The sequence below is a fragment of the Dasypus novemcinctus genome, chromosome 10 (assembly GCF_030445035.2).
Source record: "Dasypus novemcinctus isolate mDasNov1 chromosome 10, mDasNov1.1.hap2, whole genome shotgun sequence".
NCBI classification, from domain to species: domain Eukaryota; kingdom Metazoa; phylum Chordata; class Mammalia; order Cingulata; family Dasypodidae; genus Dasypus; species Dasypus novemcinctus.
Window position 1 is genome coordinate 88,345,727 of NC_080682.1, and position 15,971 is coordinate 88,361,697.

General features: G+C 46.0%; 1 protein-coding gene across 7 annotated transcripts in view; it reads right to left on the reverse strand.

Moving 5' to 3' along the window:
• Positions 1–1,824: 1,824 nt before the first annotated feature.
• PPFIBP2 (PPFIA binding protein 2) overlaps positions 1,825–15,971 on the reverse strand; it is a 153,181-nt gene continuing 139,034 nt past the window's right edge. For 3 of the 7 annotated variants that reach the window (XM_058305795.2, XM_058305794.2, XM_058305798.2), the window contains 9 exons: positions 9,872–10,022; positions 9,532–9,643; positions 9,192–9,280; positions 8,756–8,878; positions 7,400–7,525; positions 6,526–6,714; positions 5,162–5,338; positions 2,828–2,893; positions 1,825–2,012 (listed from right to left, as the gene is read on the reverse strand). In XM_058305795.2, coding sequence (XP_058161778.1) covers positions 1,941–2,012; positions 2,828–2,893; positions 5,162–5,338; positions 6,526–6,714; positions 7,400–7,525; positions 8,756–8,878; positions 9,192–9,280; positions 9,532–9,643; positions 9,872–10,022 — 1,105 coding nt within the window. In that variant the 3' untranslated portion in view covers positions 1,825–1,940. Of the gene's footprint in view, positions 2,013–2,827; positions 2,894–4,596; positions 5,339–6,525; positions 6,715–7,399; positions 7,526–8,755; positions 8,879–9,191; positions 9,281–9,531; positions 9,644–9,871; positions 10,023–15,971 lie in introns of those variants that run through there. The other 4 variants (XM_071218223.1, XM_058305799.2, XM_058305797.1 and 1 more) reach the window with 2 other exon arrangements.

The window sequence follows — 15,971 nt, forward strand, 5'->3', positions numbered from 1 at the left end:
TGGAGGCAAGTGCATTTTTTAAAAAGATCCCTCTGAACACCAGGCCTTGTACTAGATTGGAAAGTAGGGGTGGCTGAATACAGAAGCCTCTCAACATATGTCCCAGCAGTTGTTTCTTAAATCCTTTATGATGCTAAACCCAAATGATAGAAGTGACCATAATTGTCATGTGCTATTTATGACTAGGTTGGCACACTTTCCTCTACTATGTTATCTGTGAATGAGTAGAGCTGCTTCTGTACTTTATTTCATCTAAACCTCATAACAAACAAGGATTCTGTCAGAAGTCTGTTCTCTAAGTTTAGATAAGGAAACTGAGGCTCAAAGACTAAGCAATTTCCCCTAAGTCATTCAGCCAGTAGGTGGCAGAGCTGGGCTTCAAATCTGCGTTTGTTTGGTTCCAGGTCAGTCCCTTTTCACAAAAACTGGCATAATGGCAGCAATGCAGAACCTTGATGTAGCTGGATTGGGTACTCAGTGTATGGAGGGGGCGGCAGATATAACTACAGTCCTAGGGATAGATGTGTCTTGTCCACAGGATGGCCAAACACTAGGATGGTCTCTCAGGAAGGAGATTATATTCATCCATCTATCTGTTCAGCATATCCTCAGTGAATACCCTAGTAGTCAAAGAAATATACTCTGCTGAGTGTTGCACAATGAATAAGACCCAGATCCAGTCCTTTGAGATGCTTTTGTGAAACAGAAACCTGGCCATGCTTGTCCCCCTGCTTTAAATTCTTCACTGCTTTCACCCTGGTCCCCACCCAAGCAATCCTCTTTCTCCAGGAGAAAGTCCAGTGACTTGGCTTAAGGCCTTTCTTGGTCTGACCTCTGCTGACCTTACAAGATTTTTTCCTTTCTTGGACCTACTTTAACCTCATTCTCTAATCCTGTGGTTCTCAACCAGGGGTGATTTTGCTTCCCAGGGAACATTTAGCAATGTCTGGAGATAATTGAGAGGAGAGGAGATGCTACTGACATCTAGAGGGTGAAGCCAAGGATGCCTCTGAACATCCTACAATGCAGAGGACAGCCCCCTCCAGCCCAAAATGACAAGAGTGTAGAGATTGAGAATCCCTACTCTAGTCTTACACACTATTGGAAGTTCCCACTATGTGCTACGATATATCAAGCCCATCTGCCTGGAATGTTCTTCCCCTCTGGCATATCACAAGTCATCCTTCAAAATCCAAGTATCTTCATGGAGGCTTTTCAGTCCCAACCTCGAGGCCTCTATTAGAAATGACAACTTGCCCTTTTGGGCTTTTGAGATTTATATTGGAGCACCGCTAACATTTTAGCACACTCCTGTTTTAAACAGGTCTGTACTTCCCACTAGACTATACTGTAAGAACCACTTAGGCATGGACCTTGGCCCCTCCCTAGCCCAGGCATGGAAGGTCCTTAATATGCACATGTGACACCCTCACCAGACCAGACTCCTGTGAATGGAATTGCATGCTTCTGTGAAGCAGCCCAGAAGGGGCCTCCCTCTTATCATTTCACCCAGCTCAGTACTACAGACCATTCAGAACATTTTTTCAGAAATTTTTTTCCCAGCAGTTTTATGAACAAGCCCATCCCCACTGGTCAAAGAGCCTCTCCGCTGTCCCCAGGAACAGTAGGCACCATTGAGTCTGTGCCCTGATACCTCACTGCCGCCCCACAGAAGTGGTCTACAGTCCACGTATAAAAATACAAAAGTTTTAAAGGCTGTGATGAAGAGCACAGCACAGTCAAAAACTCATAGGACGCGGGGACCAGCTCTTAGACATCTGTTCCGCAGTTCTGCTTCGTGCCTGTCAGCGCCCGTGTCGGAGATGTCCTGCCCTTCCCAGTCTGGGCTCTGAGAAGGCAGTGTGCCAGCTCCCCATCGAAGCAAAGACTCAGCCCCCTCCCCAACACGTGCTTCTCTGGGCTCTCAGCCACGAAGTCCATCATCTCCAGTCATCAGAGTCAGGAGTGGCCAGGCAAGAGTCATTCAGCAGCTGGTCCTGGCTCAGCAGAGTCTGAAAGGACACAGTCAGTGGGGCAGTTTACCAATTGTGGTCCAGGCTGCCCTGTGGCAGTTGTGTGCGAGCACTGGACTTTTTGGTTCCTTGTGTAACACCAGTGCCTCTGAGTTCATGGTATCCCAAGAAGCAGAGTTTTGGGTCAGAATAGACAACACTATTAAGAATAAACTGTTCATACTTTAGAGCCCTGGGACTTACCGGCCTTAAAAACATGAATCCATGCTCTGTGGCTGGCCTTTTACCACCAACTCTAGTCTCCATGCAAGGCTTACAAGGCAAATATTATTAGCCTGCTTTACAGATCTCTTTACAGATGCTTTACAGATCTCTTGAGCCAAGGCTCAAAGAGATGATGACTTGCTCAACATCCCAGAGCTAGTAAGAGGTAGTGCAGGTATTTCAATCAGGTCTGCCAAACTCCAGAACTGCTCCTCTTCTGAGACCAACCTGCCTCCCCTGAAAAGGTTTGTCCTCATTGGGTGCTGACATGCCTATGGTATCTGCAAAGTCAGAGGTACGATAGGAAATGCCTGGGCTTTGGGCTGACTCAACAGGTGACCCAGAGCTGCTAAGCATCTTGGAGTCCTTGCCAGCTCCTAGACCAGGCAGAGGAGATGAGAGCTCACACACTTCAGCCAGGACCCCTCCCAGTGCCCAGCGCCATCCCTTGGCTCTCCCTCAGTGTAGGCCCCGATGACACAGGCTCGCTATTAGGGGTGGGGGGCTGCCCCAGGCCTTGGACACCACCACACCACACTCACTGGGGTTCCCCAGCCTGTCCTACCATGGAGCAAGGGTCAGAGTCCTACCGTGAGGCGGTGAATGTCCTGGGAGAGGAGCCCTATCTGTGTCACAGTGCCTTCTGAAGGTGCCATCTGTAAAATGGGCAGCAGTCCTGTCAGCACAGGTGGCCTTGGCTCACGATTCGCAGAGGCGACATGCAAATCCTCTTCTGCTCAGTCCTGGCTTCTCCAGGGCATGCTTCCCCAGGGGAGGGAGCCCAAGAGTGGAGTGACAGATGGGCAGAGCACATGCTGCTTCTGACCCTGGAGATAGGCAGAGCTTCCACTGACAAGCACATGAGCATCCCACACAGACAGGCACTCATTCCCAGGGCCTCACCCAGGCACCAGCACTCAGGGGCCTGGGAGCGCGGCAAGGCAGGGACTTCAAAAGCAGCCTTGCTGCACATGTTCAGGGCCCAGCTATTTCCTGGAGCAGAGCCGAGCAGAGCCCAGCAGGGGTGAAGGCTTTTAGGATGGTGAATTGATGGACAATTCCCAGACACCGACAGGACCCCAGGCACCAATGCCCAGGTATAGGTGAGCATCCTCAGGGAGCTGCTGATAGAGCTGCCTCACTACCCAGGAGCCTCCCTCCTGCCAGTCCTCCTCAGGAAATGCCAGCCTGCCCCTCCTCACCTGTCTCTCCTCACCTAAACCTATGTAGATGTTGTAGACATGGTAGCATCCTCTGAGGTCATCAAGTATAACCCCTACATTTTACAGGTGGGAAATTTGAGCCCCACAAAGGGAACAGGTCTTGTTTGAGGCTGCACAGAGAAATTAGTGGCAAACAGTTCCATGCAGGGTTTGAAAACAGGCGCATGCAGAGACACTCTCACCAGGACATGACAGGAAATAAGGGGCAAAGCCTGCCCTGACTGTGGCTCTACAGCTGCAATGCCCAGGTGTCAGCCTTGCAGAGCACCTGCCATCCAGTGATCCCAGGTACCAGGATCAAATGACAGCCATGCCAGCCCCCTGCCCACATCCTTTGCTGGCAGGACTGCAGGAGAGGCTGTGGCCTCCACTGTACCTAAGGTTGCCAGTGTCTAAGAAGCAAAACTTAGGTAGCCTCCACTTGGGACAGAAGCAGTGTGCCCATAATGGGGTCATTAGGCCCTGGCTTGGCCATCACACAGTTGTAGCCCTGCTCTTATTCTTCTGCAGATGAGACCAATGGGCCAACTAGAGCCAAAAGCTTCCCTGGGGTAGATGAAACCACAGGCAGGAGGCTAGACTGGCAAGGCGTGCCTCTCCCTTAGTTCCTGGCTATGCAAGGTCCATCTGGAGTACCCATCATTAGTCAGTCGGCCTCTCAATCAGGACAGGCCTGCTCCAGCTCTCCCAATGCAGACAGACCAGCCCCCACATGGCTGCAGGCCCAACTAGGTCAGTAACAGAAACACTGGGAGAATACTTGAAAGAACACATCCTTCCAATAAGCCTGCCCTCTTGTCTCCCCACCACTTCCTCACAAGGTAGCTCATGTGGCTGAAACAGAGACCAACTCTGGTGTCCTCACGACAGATGTGATCTACAGTCAGGGTGTGCGTGAGGCCTGAGAGAGGTAGGGCGTGAAACAGCGGGTCTCAGCCTCGCTCTGAAGGATACGGGGGTGGGGGTGTCCCCTTTCTTCATCCCCCTTGTCCATGACTCTTGGCAAATCCCAAGTGAGCACCTGACCGAGGACCAGGCTTGGGACCACCAGCTTGCAAGCTACCCAATAAACAGGACTCCATTTCTAGCTGTGCCCAGCTCTCATCCTCCAACAAGATTAAGGATATGCTGCAGTGTTTGCTGTCTATATAAATATCATTTTTATTACCAGAAAGACAACCACCTCAGAAAGGCACGATACAGTTATACTGCCACTGGCAGAAATCCCTGCTGCTTGTCCCTCCAATTTCAGTAAGACTCTGTGGGCTCCAGGCTGAAAGGCACTTGAGATTTTCCCTTAGCTGATGTACAGGGAAGGCACCTGAGAGCTGAGCCTCTTGGGACTGTCCATGGTCTTTGGACCTGTTTCCAAGTTCATGTGTTTCCACTGGTGGTGAAGATAGACATTAAGAATTACCAAAATTGTAAAAGCATCTCTTTTATGTCTTTCCTCCTGAATCCACCTTTGGCAACAATCCTCAAAGTCTGACCCCTTAGCAAAGGTACAACTCCATAACCTGGCCACCTGAAGGATTCAAAAGGAGAATGGCCCCGGGATACACAATTGCTTGAATGTTCTCGGCGAGCCATGCACATGTGCAGGGTGAGGTGAGGTTACATGGTGGCACACGCAGTGTTACTGTGAGCTCTCAGGATGCAGAGAGAGGGCAGGTGACAAGGGCATCAGCTCATCTGTCCCACCTGGTCCAGTCCATCCAGTTCAGGGCCATCAAGGGTCCTGAGGCCCTGGTAGCCACTGTAGACCCTGTGACTGTCCCTGGCACTGCTACTTGGCTCTGTTGGGCAAATGTAGTCCGTCGATTCATCGAACTTCTTTTTTCTTATGTTTCCAAAATGTGAAAATCCTAGTTTCCTTGGCTACAACACAGCAAGCACAAGATTATGAGAAGATTAGCAAACCCGTGTGCAGATATGGCTGGCAATACATTTAAGAGCGGGCCCACAAGGTAAGGAATAAGGCAATCTGCTTCTGGAGAAACTATTAACAAAATAGAGATCCCTGTCAGCAATTTCTGTGCTGGGGACAAGCCAAGAAATAAATAATCTTGAACAAGAAGAGTTGCTCCTGCAAGCTTCTGTCCTGAAACTCACACCCTCCTGCCTCACCAGTGAGCAGCTTCTTTCCCCAGGCAGACCAGGAGTTCCTAGGTGACGCACGGTCTGCACAGAGGACTTGCCTCACCAGTGTTGGCACCGCATGGGGGCAAGGAGCTCTCTTCCCCTGGCAGTGCCTAGTGCCTGTGGGAAGCCACACTGGACGGCCCTTCCTCCGTGTCTTATCTGTGGCCAGCACTCCTCTACTGTGTCCCCTGACACACTTCCTGTCCTGCTCCCTTGGAGCATGACTTGTAGCTGGGCCTGAGGTATCTAGGGACAGCCAGCCTGGTCTCCAGAGATTCTGCCAAAGGGCTGGTGGCTCTAAAGAGGTCAGAGCAGAGCCCTGAGGGAGACCTGGCCTGGGAGCCTGCAGGCTGGGAAGGACACAGCCTAGGGCTGGTGTGGCTCAAGCATGTCTGATGGGTTTTGTGAAATCCAGAGCCCCACAAGCAGTGCTGCTGCTGGGATGACCTCCAGACTTCTAGACAGCTGCACGCTGACCACCACCTCAGCACAAGACAAACTGGACAGGCTTCCAGGGGAGTGCCCCCTGTGATGGCAGGGCAGCTTTTGACCAAGGCCCCATGCCACTGGGGGATTCATCTGCTTTGCAAAATGAGTCACAGCATCATTGGGATGAAGAGTGACCTCCCAGTCACCTGAGAATAGATGCAGTTTCTCAACTGACAGACATCAGTGGTGCTTCCTGCTTATAGTTTCTGTGTAAAGAAACCGAACTTTCTTCCTTGGACCCAAGACTGGCAGGGAACTTGCCCAACAAAGACTAAGAGACAAGAGGACCGAAGTCCCACAGCAAAAGCTGAGAGTGCCCCCTGGTCCAGGCTGCCCCGAGTGGTTTGGCTCCAGGCACAGGGCCGGCTGCTGTACAGCCAAGGCCCAGAAGGCAGGCCCCTGTGGCCCGGCCCAGGCAGGGTCTGGCAACTCACCCGGACTTTGGCTGTGGTGGTCAGTGGGGTGTAAGCTGGAGATGCCATTTTCTCTCGCTTTTCCTGCTCAGCCTCAGGACCAATGAGGGCACTGAACTTGGTGGTTAGGTGGCGTCTGAGAAGTGTCTTTTGTGGTGGGATATTAAGCAGCATAGCCAGAGTGTCCCCAGTGAAACGTGGCTCCAGGATCTAAGAAAAAAATGGACAATGCAATCAAGTTACAACCGGAAATGGCTCCAGCTGAGTGATGCTGAGAAGCTGGCCCCATGGGCCAGGGGTGCTTCCAGGACAGAGGCTGATGCTCATCCACTGTTCTGTGTCCCATTCCCCTCCCTTTACCTGGTCCAAGGCCTGGCTCTGAGCAGACACCAGCACATTTGTTGAACCACCTCAATTTCATAAACCAGCAGAGAACTATGACCTCTTTGACAAGGCTGACTCCCAGAGCCACCCACCTCCTCATTTCCCTTCTGGCTCTGCCATTAACAGACCTGAATGCTGATAATCATATCATATCAAGAAGGAAGTTACATTTTAAGGTCTCCCCCCTCACTTCCTGAGACTCCATGTTCCCCTAGTAACAGGTGGAGCTGCTCGTTAAGGACTGATCCTTATGCAATCCCATTGGCCTAGAATCTCTGGCTCAACTGCCATGTAAGTCCTTCCAGAAGCCATACAGTTTTCATGTGGTATATTAGTTCTCAATCATAGATTACCAAAATACTTTCTTTGAAACTTCAATTTATATAAGGGTTTCAGATGCTCTATCACTATTTTTCATTAGGATTTATGTGGAGACCTTAAGAAATCAGTCTCTGAATAGCCCAGTTTGCACCGAATGTGAGCAGGTGGGCTAGCCCGGAGCGCCACTCACAATGAGACCTCCATGGACGCCACTCCCGCGGAGGTTGGGTGCATACTCTGCCAGGTCCACAGATCGCAGCCACTCCATCACTCTGTGGTTGGACCATTGCACAACTTCTGAAGGAGAAGGGTTACTCTGTGAAAGGAAGGAAAGTGAAGAAATTAGGCTTAAGAGGTTCTAATATGGTCCTCTGTAGTCAGCCCCTGTCAATAAACCTTCCCCATGAGGGTGGCTCAGGCAGTGTAGACGCCAGATGCCTCAGAAGAGAAGTGACCCTGGGGCCCTCATGCCCAGTGACCCCGGCTAGCCAGGACCTTCTGCCCGAGAGCCTCTCCAGTTTCTAGGAAATAGCACTCTTGTGGAATCTGGCAGGATCTTCTATAGCAATATATCCGATTCCAGAATCCTTTTCACTCCCTAATCCTCAGAAAAATTTGGGATTAACAAATGGAGACATATAATCATCCATTCATTGATTCAACAGAACTTTAAAGATGACCGTCAATTATGAGCTGAGTGTTTTCTGGTCATAAGATCTCTTGGTGCGTGCACCTAAGTGCATTGAGGTGGCATTTTGGTCCTCAAAATGCCCAGCACTGGGCCTGGCAGGCAAAAGCCATTCAAATATATTTGATGAATAGGAAAAAATGGAAGGTGGAAGGCAGAGGTAAGAGTTTGAGACCCTCAGGAAGTTGAATTAACCTTATAACAGGGTTAAACATGGTTTCCAGGAACAGAGGAGATGTAGTTTGACTGAAACCCTTCAGCTTCAAGGCCCATAAAGAATTCCAAGGTTCATGGAACATTTATCAGAGATTTTACCAGGATTTTTGTTGCTGTGTTTAACTACAGTATTTCTTCTCCAACAAAACTAGCTCATAAATCTCTAATGAAACTAGGACTAGAGGTAGGTTAATTTTGTATTTACAAACAGACAAATCTCTTCTGGAATGTCTGGTTTTTTATGGCCTCTTCTTCACTCCTTCCGCCCTGGCATTTCTCTCCTCTGTCCACTTTAACACCATCCTTCTATTTTGACTTTCTCCTCCCTCTCCTTTGCACCATCTCCTCATTTCCTTTAATCATTACAATGGCTTTGAAAGACTTGCTGCCACTGTGCTCTGGCCTATAGCATGTGTACCCCCAAAGAAGGGTAGGAACTTGTGGATCTAGTGGCTATTCCTGTGACAGAAAGTGAAAGTAACAGGAAGATTTGGGACACCATCGGTCACTAGCAAAGAGAATCCCAAGCACCATGGCCCAGAGCGCAGCCATTTCTGTGATGATGCCATTCTTGTTTTCTCACATACAGTATTTTGGGTATCCTGGTTCAGGCTACATGGTTAGGTACTGTCCTGTCCTCACCTCATCAGCCGGCCGCCGGTGTAGGCAGTGGGGGTTGAACTTGTTGACATGTAGCACATGAATGGCACATTTGATACTGAGATGATGTAGTTGGCTGGTAACTTTTAAGAAGAGTAGATCATTCTGGAAGAGGAAGAGTCTAGGTTGATGAACCAGAGCTACCAGAGTGACAAAAGAACCCTAAGGATCCTTCCCACACCAAACAGAGACATGTTTACCACATCCTAAGAAGTTGCACGTTAACAGACCAACAGCTTCTTTTATGACGGTAATTTGTACTCTGCTACTTGGGACTTCTTATATGATAAATGATACTATCTTAAGACGTTAAGAATATGGAGGAGGAAGTGGAATCAGGCTTAAAATGACCACCATAGGTACTCCTGAGCTGAGTGCTCAGAGAGACAACTGAAATATTTAAAGGGAAAATCCTCACCACAGTTAGGTATTGCAGCATTCGTCCGTCAACTCTGGATTCATGAAATTGGTCTTTGTATTGGGGTAAGCCAATATCATCAAGCCACCCTACAGTAACGGGAAGAATAGGTGTGTCAGGATTCATGAGAATGGGAGAATGTAGAGGCCAAAAAAAAAAAAAAAGAAAAGAAGCAAATTACCATTTTAAGGTCCCAGTTTTATTCTCCCAAAAGGTTTAGTAACCCATCTGCCTTTCACATGGAGATAGCTGTCTATGATGCATGCATTCAACAGGGAAACTCACTCTGCCTTACAGGAGCTGCCAGAAAAACCCTTAAGCCATATTTGCCTATACTTACGTGTCACCCAAACGTGGTCTAGCAGGGCAGACTTCTCCTCCTGCTTGGTGTTGATGGCTTTCACTGCTAAAATCAGTTTCTTCCTGTGTAGAGGATGCTTAATTCCTAGCTCCTGAAATTGACAGAAGATGAGATGTGAAATTTCAGCAGTTTGGCCCTCAGAAGATGCCAGGTGTGGGTGGAGAATGACAGAAGAGGGGGAATCTGCCTCCTCTATCCTTCTTTACTCCATCTTTCAGTGTTTTGCGGGACAGGAGCAGGGGGAGGCATGAGGGGCTTATCTCCCATGTACGGGGTTGGGAAGCCATGGGAGCCATCTTGCCTGGAGCTTGGCCCTTACCTTTTCCATATCCTGAGGGGTAGCTGTCAGTAAAGTGTGGCCAGAGGCCACCCACTGCCTGGCAAAGATCACGTACTGACCCAGGCCAAAGTCGTCTAGCCACGTACACACACGCTCGGTGCTCCACTGGGCAAAGGGAGCATTGGAGTCACTAGGGAGCAGGAAAACAGCACATTCCTATTAGCATGAGAGTCTGACTTCCCATCTGAATATAACAAAGCCTCACCAAAATAGAATAATTTTTAAAATCCTGGTTGTGGAATTTAGTTGAACAAAATTCCATTGCAGTATACTCATTTGGGGTAAACACTAGAGTTTCCTATGATAGGTCATGGCCTGAATTTCAAATCTCCAGGTATTTAGAGCATGAGCAGCCTATAGGATCCTCAGGAGGCCTTGTTTACTTGTGTCATAGGGCCATATGCAATGTCCATGTGCCACAAGCCCAGAAGTGTGGCCAGTAGGACAAGATCCAGAATGGAATCATGATTTCAGCAAGGTTCAATACCATTCTTAGGAAAACATTTAGAAAACTAAAAAAGCGGAGTTTTCTGATATTAAAACCTTCAATTAACAGTTAATACCTTATTTATAATGAAATACTAGGGAAAGCCACGTTAATAATTAATGGGAGACAATAACTTTAAAAGTCAGTGCTAATAACAGTGGTGGGAGATTTGCAGCCAATAAAAGAAGATATTTTTAAAAATATATGGAGGGAAGTGGACTTGGCCCAATAGATAGGGTGTCCATCTACCACACAGGAGGTCTGCGGTTCAAACCCCAGGCCTTCTTGACCCGTGTGGAGCTGGCCCACGTGCAGTGCTGATGTGCGCAAGGAGTGCTATGCCACACAGGTGTCCCCACGTAAGGGAGCCCCATGTGCAAGGAGTGCGCCCCGTAAGGAGAGCCGTCCACCGTGAAAGAAAGTTCAGCCTGCCCAGGAATGGTGCCGCACACACGAAGAGCTAACAGCATGAGATGATGCAACCAAAAGAAAACACAGATTCCCATGCCACTGACAACAACAGAAGTGGACAAAGAAGAACATGTGGCAAAATGGACACAGAGCAGGGGGGTTGGGGAGAGAAATAAAAATAAATAAGAAAGTGGATATTCTCAAAACAAATTAACATATTTAAAAATATATATATGGAGAAGCAGATTTGGTTCAGCCAGTTGGGTGCCTGCCTATCACACAGGAGGCCCCAGGTTCAGGTCCCAGTGCCTCTTAAAAAAGACAAGCAGACACCACACCCGCCACAATGAGCAAGACCCCATACCCTGCCACAACAAGCAGATGCCACAAACCAGCAGACGTCACAGCCCGCTGGGAGCGGATGTGGCTCAGGCTGTTGGGCATTCGCCTCCCACGTTGGGGATCCTGGGTTTGGTTCCCAGTGGCTTCTGGAGAAGGTAAGCAAACAATGAACAGACAGACAAGCGAAACATCTAGGGAAAGGGGGGGATAAATGAAAAATAGATAAAATAAATCTTTTATATTATATATGGAGTATAGTTATTTGAAAGGCAGAAATAAAAGAAAGCCATTATTTTCAGATATTATGACTGTCTACCTAGAACCTAGAAGAACAAGAGTGATTAGTAAGATGGGTCATTATGTGTGTGAGCACGCATGGGTACATATGCACATATGATATATAATACATATTTTATATACACACACACAACTCAAATTTCCTAGATGCCATCAATACACAGATACTAACATTTTTATTAAAACCATTGAAAAATCCCATTCATAATAACCAAAAATATAAAATGTCTAGGAGTTGCCTTAACAAGGCATGTGTGGGTCCCATGTGATTGTGTATGTGAGGATGGGATGGTGGGGGCAGTGACTATGACACTCCATTGAGCAGCATAAAAAAAAGACATGAATAAATGAAGAGCCAGGTCATGTTCCCAGGCAGGCTAAGTATTACAAAGCCATCAATTCTTAAAGATGGCAACTTTTCATTTAAAGTGTGAATGTAATGGCACACTAGAACCCTTTTTGGGGTGAGCAGGAGGTTTGACAGAGCAATTCTATATTCATTTTTAAAAATAAGTGGGGATTTATGAAATATAGAAACCTAGAGAAAGAACATTCTACCCAGGAAAGTACCTCTAACACACTAGATAAAAACAATTTTTGAATGTATGACTGAACTGTTCTTAAAGTAAGGGAATCCTTGGAGAACCAAAAATGACAAGAAAAAGCATGAATCTAGAACAAGTGCTGGAGATGACGTGGGCCCTGGGACAGATGCTGATCACTCGTGACCTCAAGTCTGGGTTTTAACAGGCTACGAATGGGTGCAGATCCAGGTTTTTGAGGTCTGAAGCTGATAAAATTTGAACCATTATTTATAATGAAATCACCAAAAAATTAAAGCTGAAAATCACAAAATGCAGAAAATTAATATTTTTTATTAATTCGCCCTGGATATAGCTCTCTAATACTTTATCTTCCCATTTTGGCTTCATTCTCTTTTGATTCCTTCTTCACTTTTCAGCAATTCTATAATATTTTCTATGAGAACAGGATGATTCAGTCTTTTAGCATGATGGACCAAAATTTATTTTTTATTATGTTAGCTAAGTTTCAGATTTAGTAATCAGTATTGTCATGTGCATTTTTAGAACTGTTGTTGAATTTAGGAAATCCTCAATCAAATTTCTATTATATACAAGGAGTTAAAAATGCTTTTTGACCTGAATAAAAGGGGGAAATGGAAAGGACAAATTAGTTTATATGGCTATGAGTCTCCAAAAAGAGCCGGGAGCTTATCAGAGGAGTTGCCCTTATGCACACCTGAGCAGAGTCCCAGAGACAGATAAAAGTAGATGCAACCCCAGGTTTTCGTTCTTCTGACGGCTGCAGAGACCCACAGGTTCTATGGTCATGGCAGATGGAGTTCAGTGCCATGTCAGTTGGCACTACTTTGGAGTTTGTGTTTCTGTGTGATTCAGCTGGACTCAGATGTGATCTTTGTCCACAAGCCTCTCCTGTTACTTTTACCGGAACTGTAGTTGGTGCTGGGGTTTAATGTATACCCAGGGGACCTGAATCTCTGGACTGACCATGTGATAGCCAGGCCCTTGGCCTCAACAGACTTGCAGCTCCTACAGTCTGGTTTATTGGACTTACTCCACTCAGCTAACATGGAGGTGAAGGTCAACCACCATACCAGGGAGCCAAGAGTGCCTACAACTGAAAGCAGGAGAACTGCATCTAGCATCCATGTGGAATCTAAGCCCCCTCTCAATATAGATGTGGAGTGGACACAACCATTCCAAAGTCCACAGGATGAAGGAATAGAGTATATGGATTAGAGTGGACTTACTGATATTCTATTCATGAACTATTGTGATTAGTAATCAAAGAAAATGTGGCATTGGTGTGGAGAAAGTGGCCATGGTGGCTGCTGGGAGTAGGGAGTGGGAGGAAGAGATGTGATGTGGGGGCAATTTTTGGGGATTGGAATTGTCCTGGGTGGTGCTGCAGGGACAGTTACAAGACATTGTATGTCCTTCCATGGCCCACTGGGTGGACTGTGGGAGAGTGTGGGCTATGGTGTGGACCACTGACCATGAGGTGCAGCGGTGCTCAGAGATGTATTCACCAAATGCAATGAATGTCTCATAATGATGGAGGAGGTTGTTGTTATGGGTGGAGGAGTGGGGTGAGAGGGGTGGGGGGTATATGGGGACCTCATATTTTCTAAATGTAACATTAAAAAAAATAGAAAAAAAAATTTCTATTATATGTGAGCTGTACAATTTTAGAGCTTACAAGTTATTTAGTGCTGTGCCGTTAAATATTCTTTGAATCGACAACATTCATTAACTGGCATGTTGTCTATGTCCTTATGGTGGTGACAGAGTATGAGTTTTAGGTAATCTTTGTCAATCATTTCAAAACAGCAAGAAATTTCAATCTTCTAATGATTTGCTTTATGTAAACAACAATCTAGGAGCCTATTATATGCATTTAAAATTTATCTCTTGCTCTTAGTGAATTAATGCTTTTGGTATGAGTTGGATTTTTTTGTTTGTTTATAATGTTTATTAATGTCAAAAAATTCAATTTTAATGCCTCTATCACTTTTGTTTCACATTCTATTAAATTTTTTTTTTATTTCATTCGCTTTTACTGGAAATTAGGAAAAAATATTCTCCATGTCAGAGGGATCTTTTTGTTCTGAAGGGGGATGTTTTTAAGATTATTTGAAACTCTCTGTCCTGTAGACCTTTTAAACAAAATCTCCAGCTTTAGCCCTCATCTATAACAGTCTTCTTATTACACGTTTTGTGAATTCTCTCCATCCTCCACAGTGTAGTGTTGTTCTCACAGCATCAGACCCAGTCTCTGGACCCCCTCAGACTCTCTCAGTGCCAGGGTCTCCTGTACCTTCCACCGGTGCCATGGCTGAACACACTATTAAATAGTTTAGAGACGTCAGAGAAGGTACATTTTATGCGCAGTGAAACCACTTGTTTTACTGACACATTCCAAACCATCTTTCCAAATTTGCAAATAAAATGATGAAACTGAGGCTTCTCAGATACACCACCCCAATGGTAGGGGGAGAACACAGGTACATTTACAATTGTATTTACTTAATTAGTAAGTATATTCCCGACAGGAGGAAACTTTGGTTTTGACTAAGTATCTATGAAAATCAAATCTCCTGTCTATGATTTTGTAAATCTGCTGATTGGGAAGAATTTTCCACAGACTAGTTTCTGATCTTGTACCCTTCAAATGTTGTTTCTCCTCCACTCCCCTATACTTCTGGTCTCAAGAGCTAGAGGACACATTCATGTTACAATATGACTTCTCACAATGCTGCATCTTTGTATCACAGTGCCCAGCGCACTGGCACAATGGGAGGTAGGAGTTACCCTGGAAGCCATTTTTACATAAGGACTGCTGGCACTAACGTATGTACCAATTCACGTACATATAGGCTATTAAACCCAAACTAAAAGGATCCCCAACTCAACTTCCTCTCAGCCAGATCTGAAAAATGGCCATGGCCACTCCAACATCATCCGATATAAGAAGAATAAACAGAGGAGGATTTGGAGTAAAAACAGCCAGCTATCTCAAAACTGGATGTGTTTAAAATATTTTACTTATGTATATTTTTCAAAACACATGGCCCTGTCAACATGCTGACTGGGGCCCTTCTGGACCTTGGAAAGGGCCCATGCAAGTAAGGGGCCTTGAAGCTTAAACCTCGTTACATGCATGATAAATCTGACTGTGGTCCTGAGGATGAGGACGAGGCAATAAAAGGACCCGAAGCAGAAAGGTGGTGTGACCGGGACCCTTTGTGAAGCTGGAGCCCAGAAGGGCCCAACTCAGAAAACCCCTCCACCTGGATGGGACCCAGTCACAGGACTCTAGAGCCCATCCTCGTCAACATTATAGCACGCTGCCTTTTCCTGGAAGATATACCTCAACCCATATAGCAAAATAAATCCCTAAATGGATGAGTTAATCAGTCACTCAGGAAAAGCTGACGAACTTCATCACAGAAAATCATAAAAATCCCATGTAAAGAACATCAAATGAAAAGTGAAATTCTTCACTAAACCCAAAGCTAATATGTCCCAATTATCACAGACAAGGCCTAGAGAACAGATTTCACATTAATAATTATATAGAAAGGGGCAAAACTTGCAGGCAATTAATGAAAGAAGAAATAAAGGGACAAAATATAAAAATTAAATTGACTTTCTAAGTTTAAACAAAGAAAATTGTTAACTGCTTCATGCTGGTAAGGGTGTAGGTGTGACGGGCACTCCCTCAACTGTAAGGCCTACTGGAATGTAAATCATTAAAATCTTACCTGGGGAAAAAGTCAATAAAATTTGTTCTTTCATAAGATGAGAGTGAGTTCCTATCAAATGTTATCAAACATCATGTTTAATTGGAAAAATAGGGATTGAGGCTGGAGAGTTTCAGTAATAAAGTACTATTTCTATAGGGATATTAGTAACAAAACCTTTTTAAAGTTTTACCTAAATATTTATAAATATCAGAGAAAATTAGCATATACCAAACTTCTGCTTATGATTAACAAAG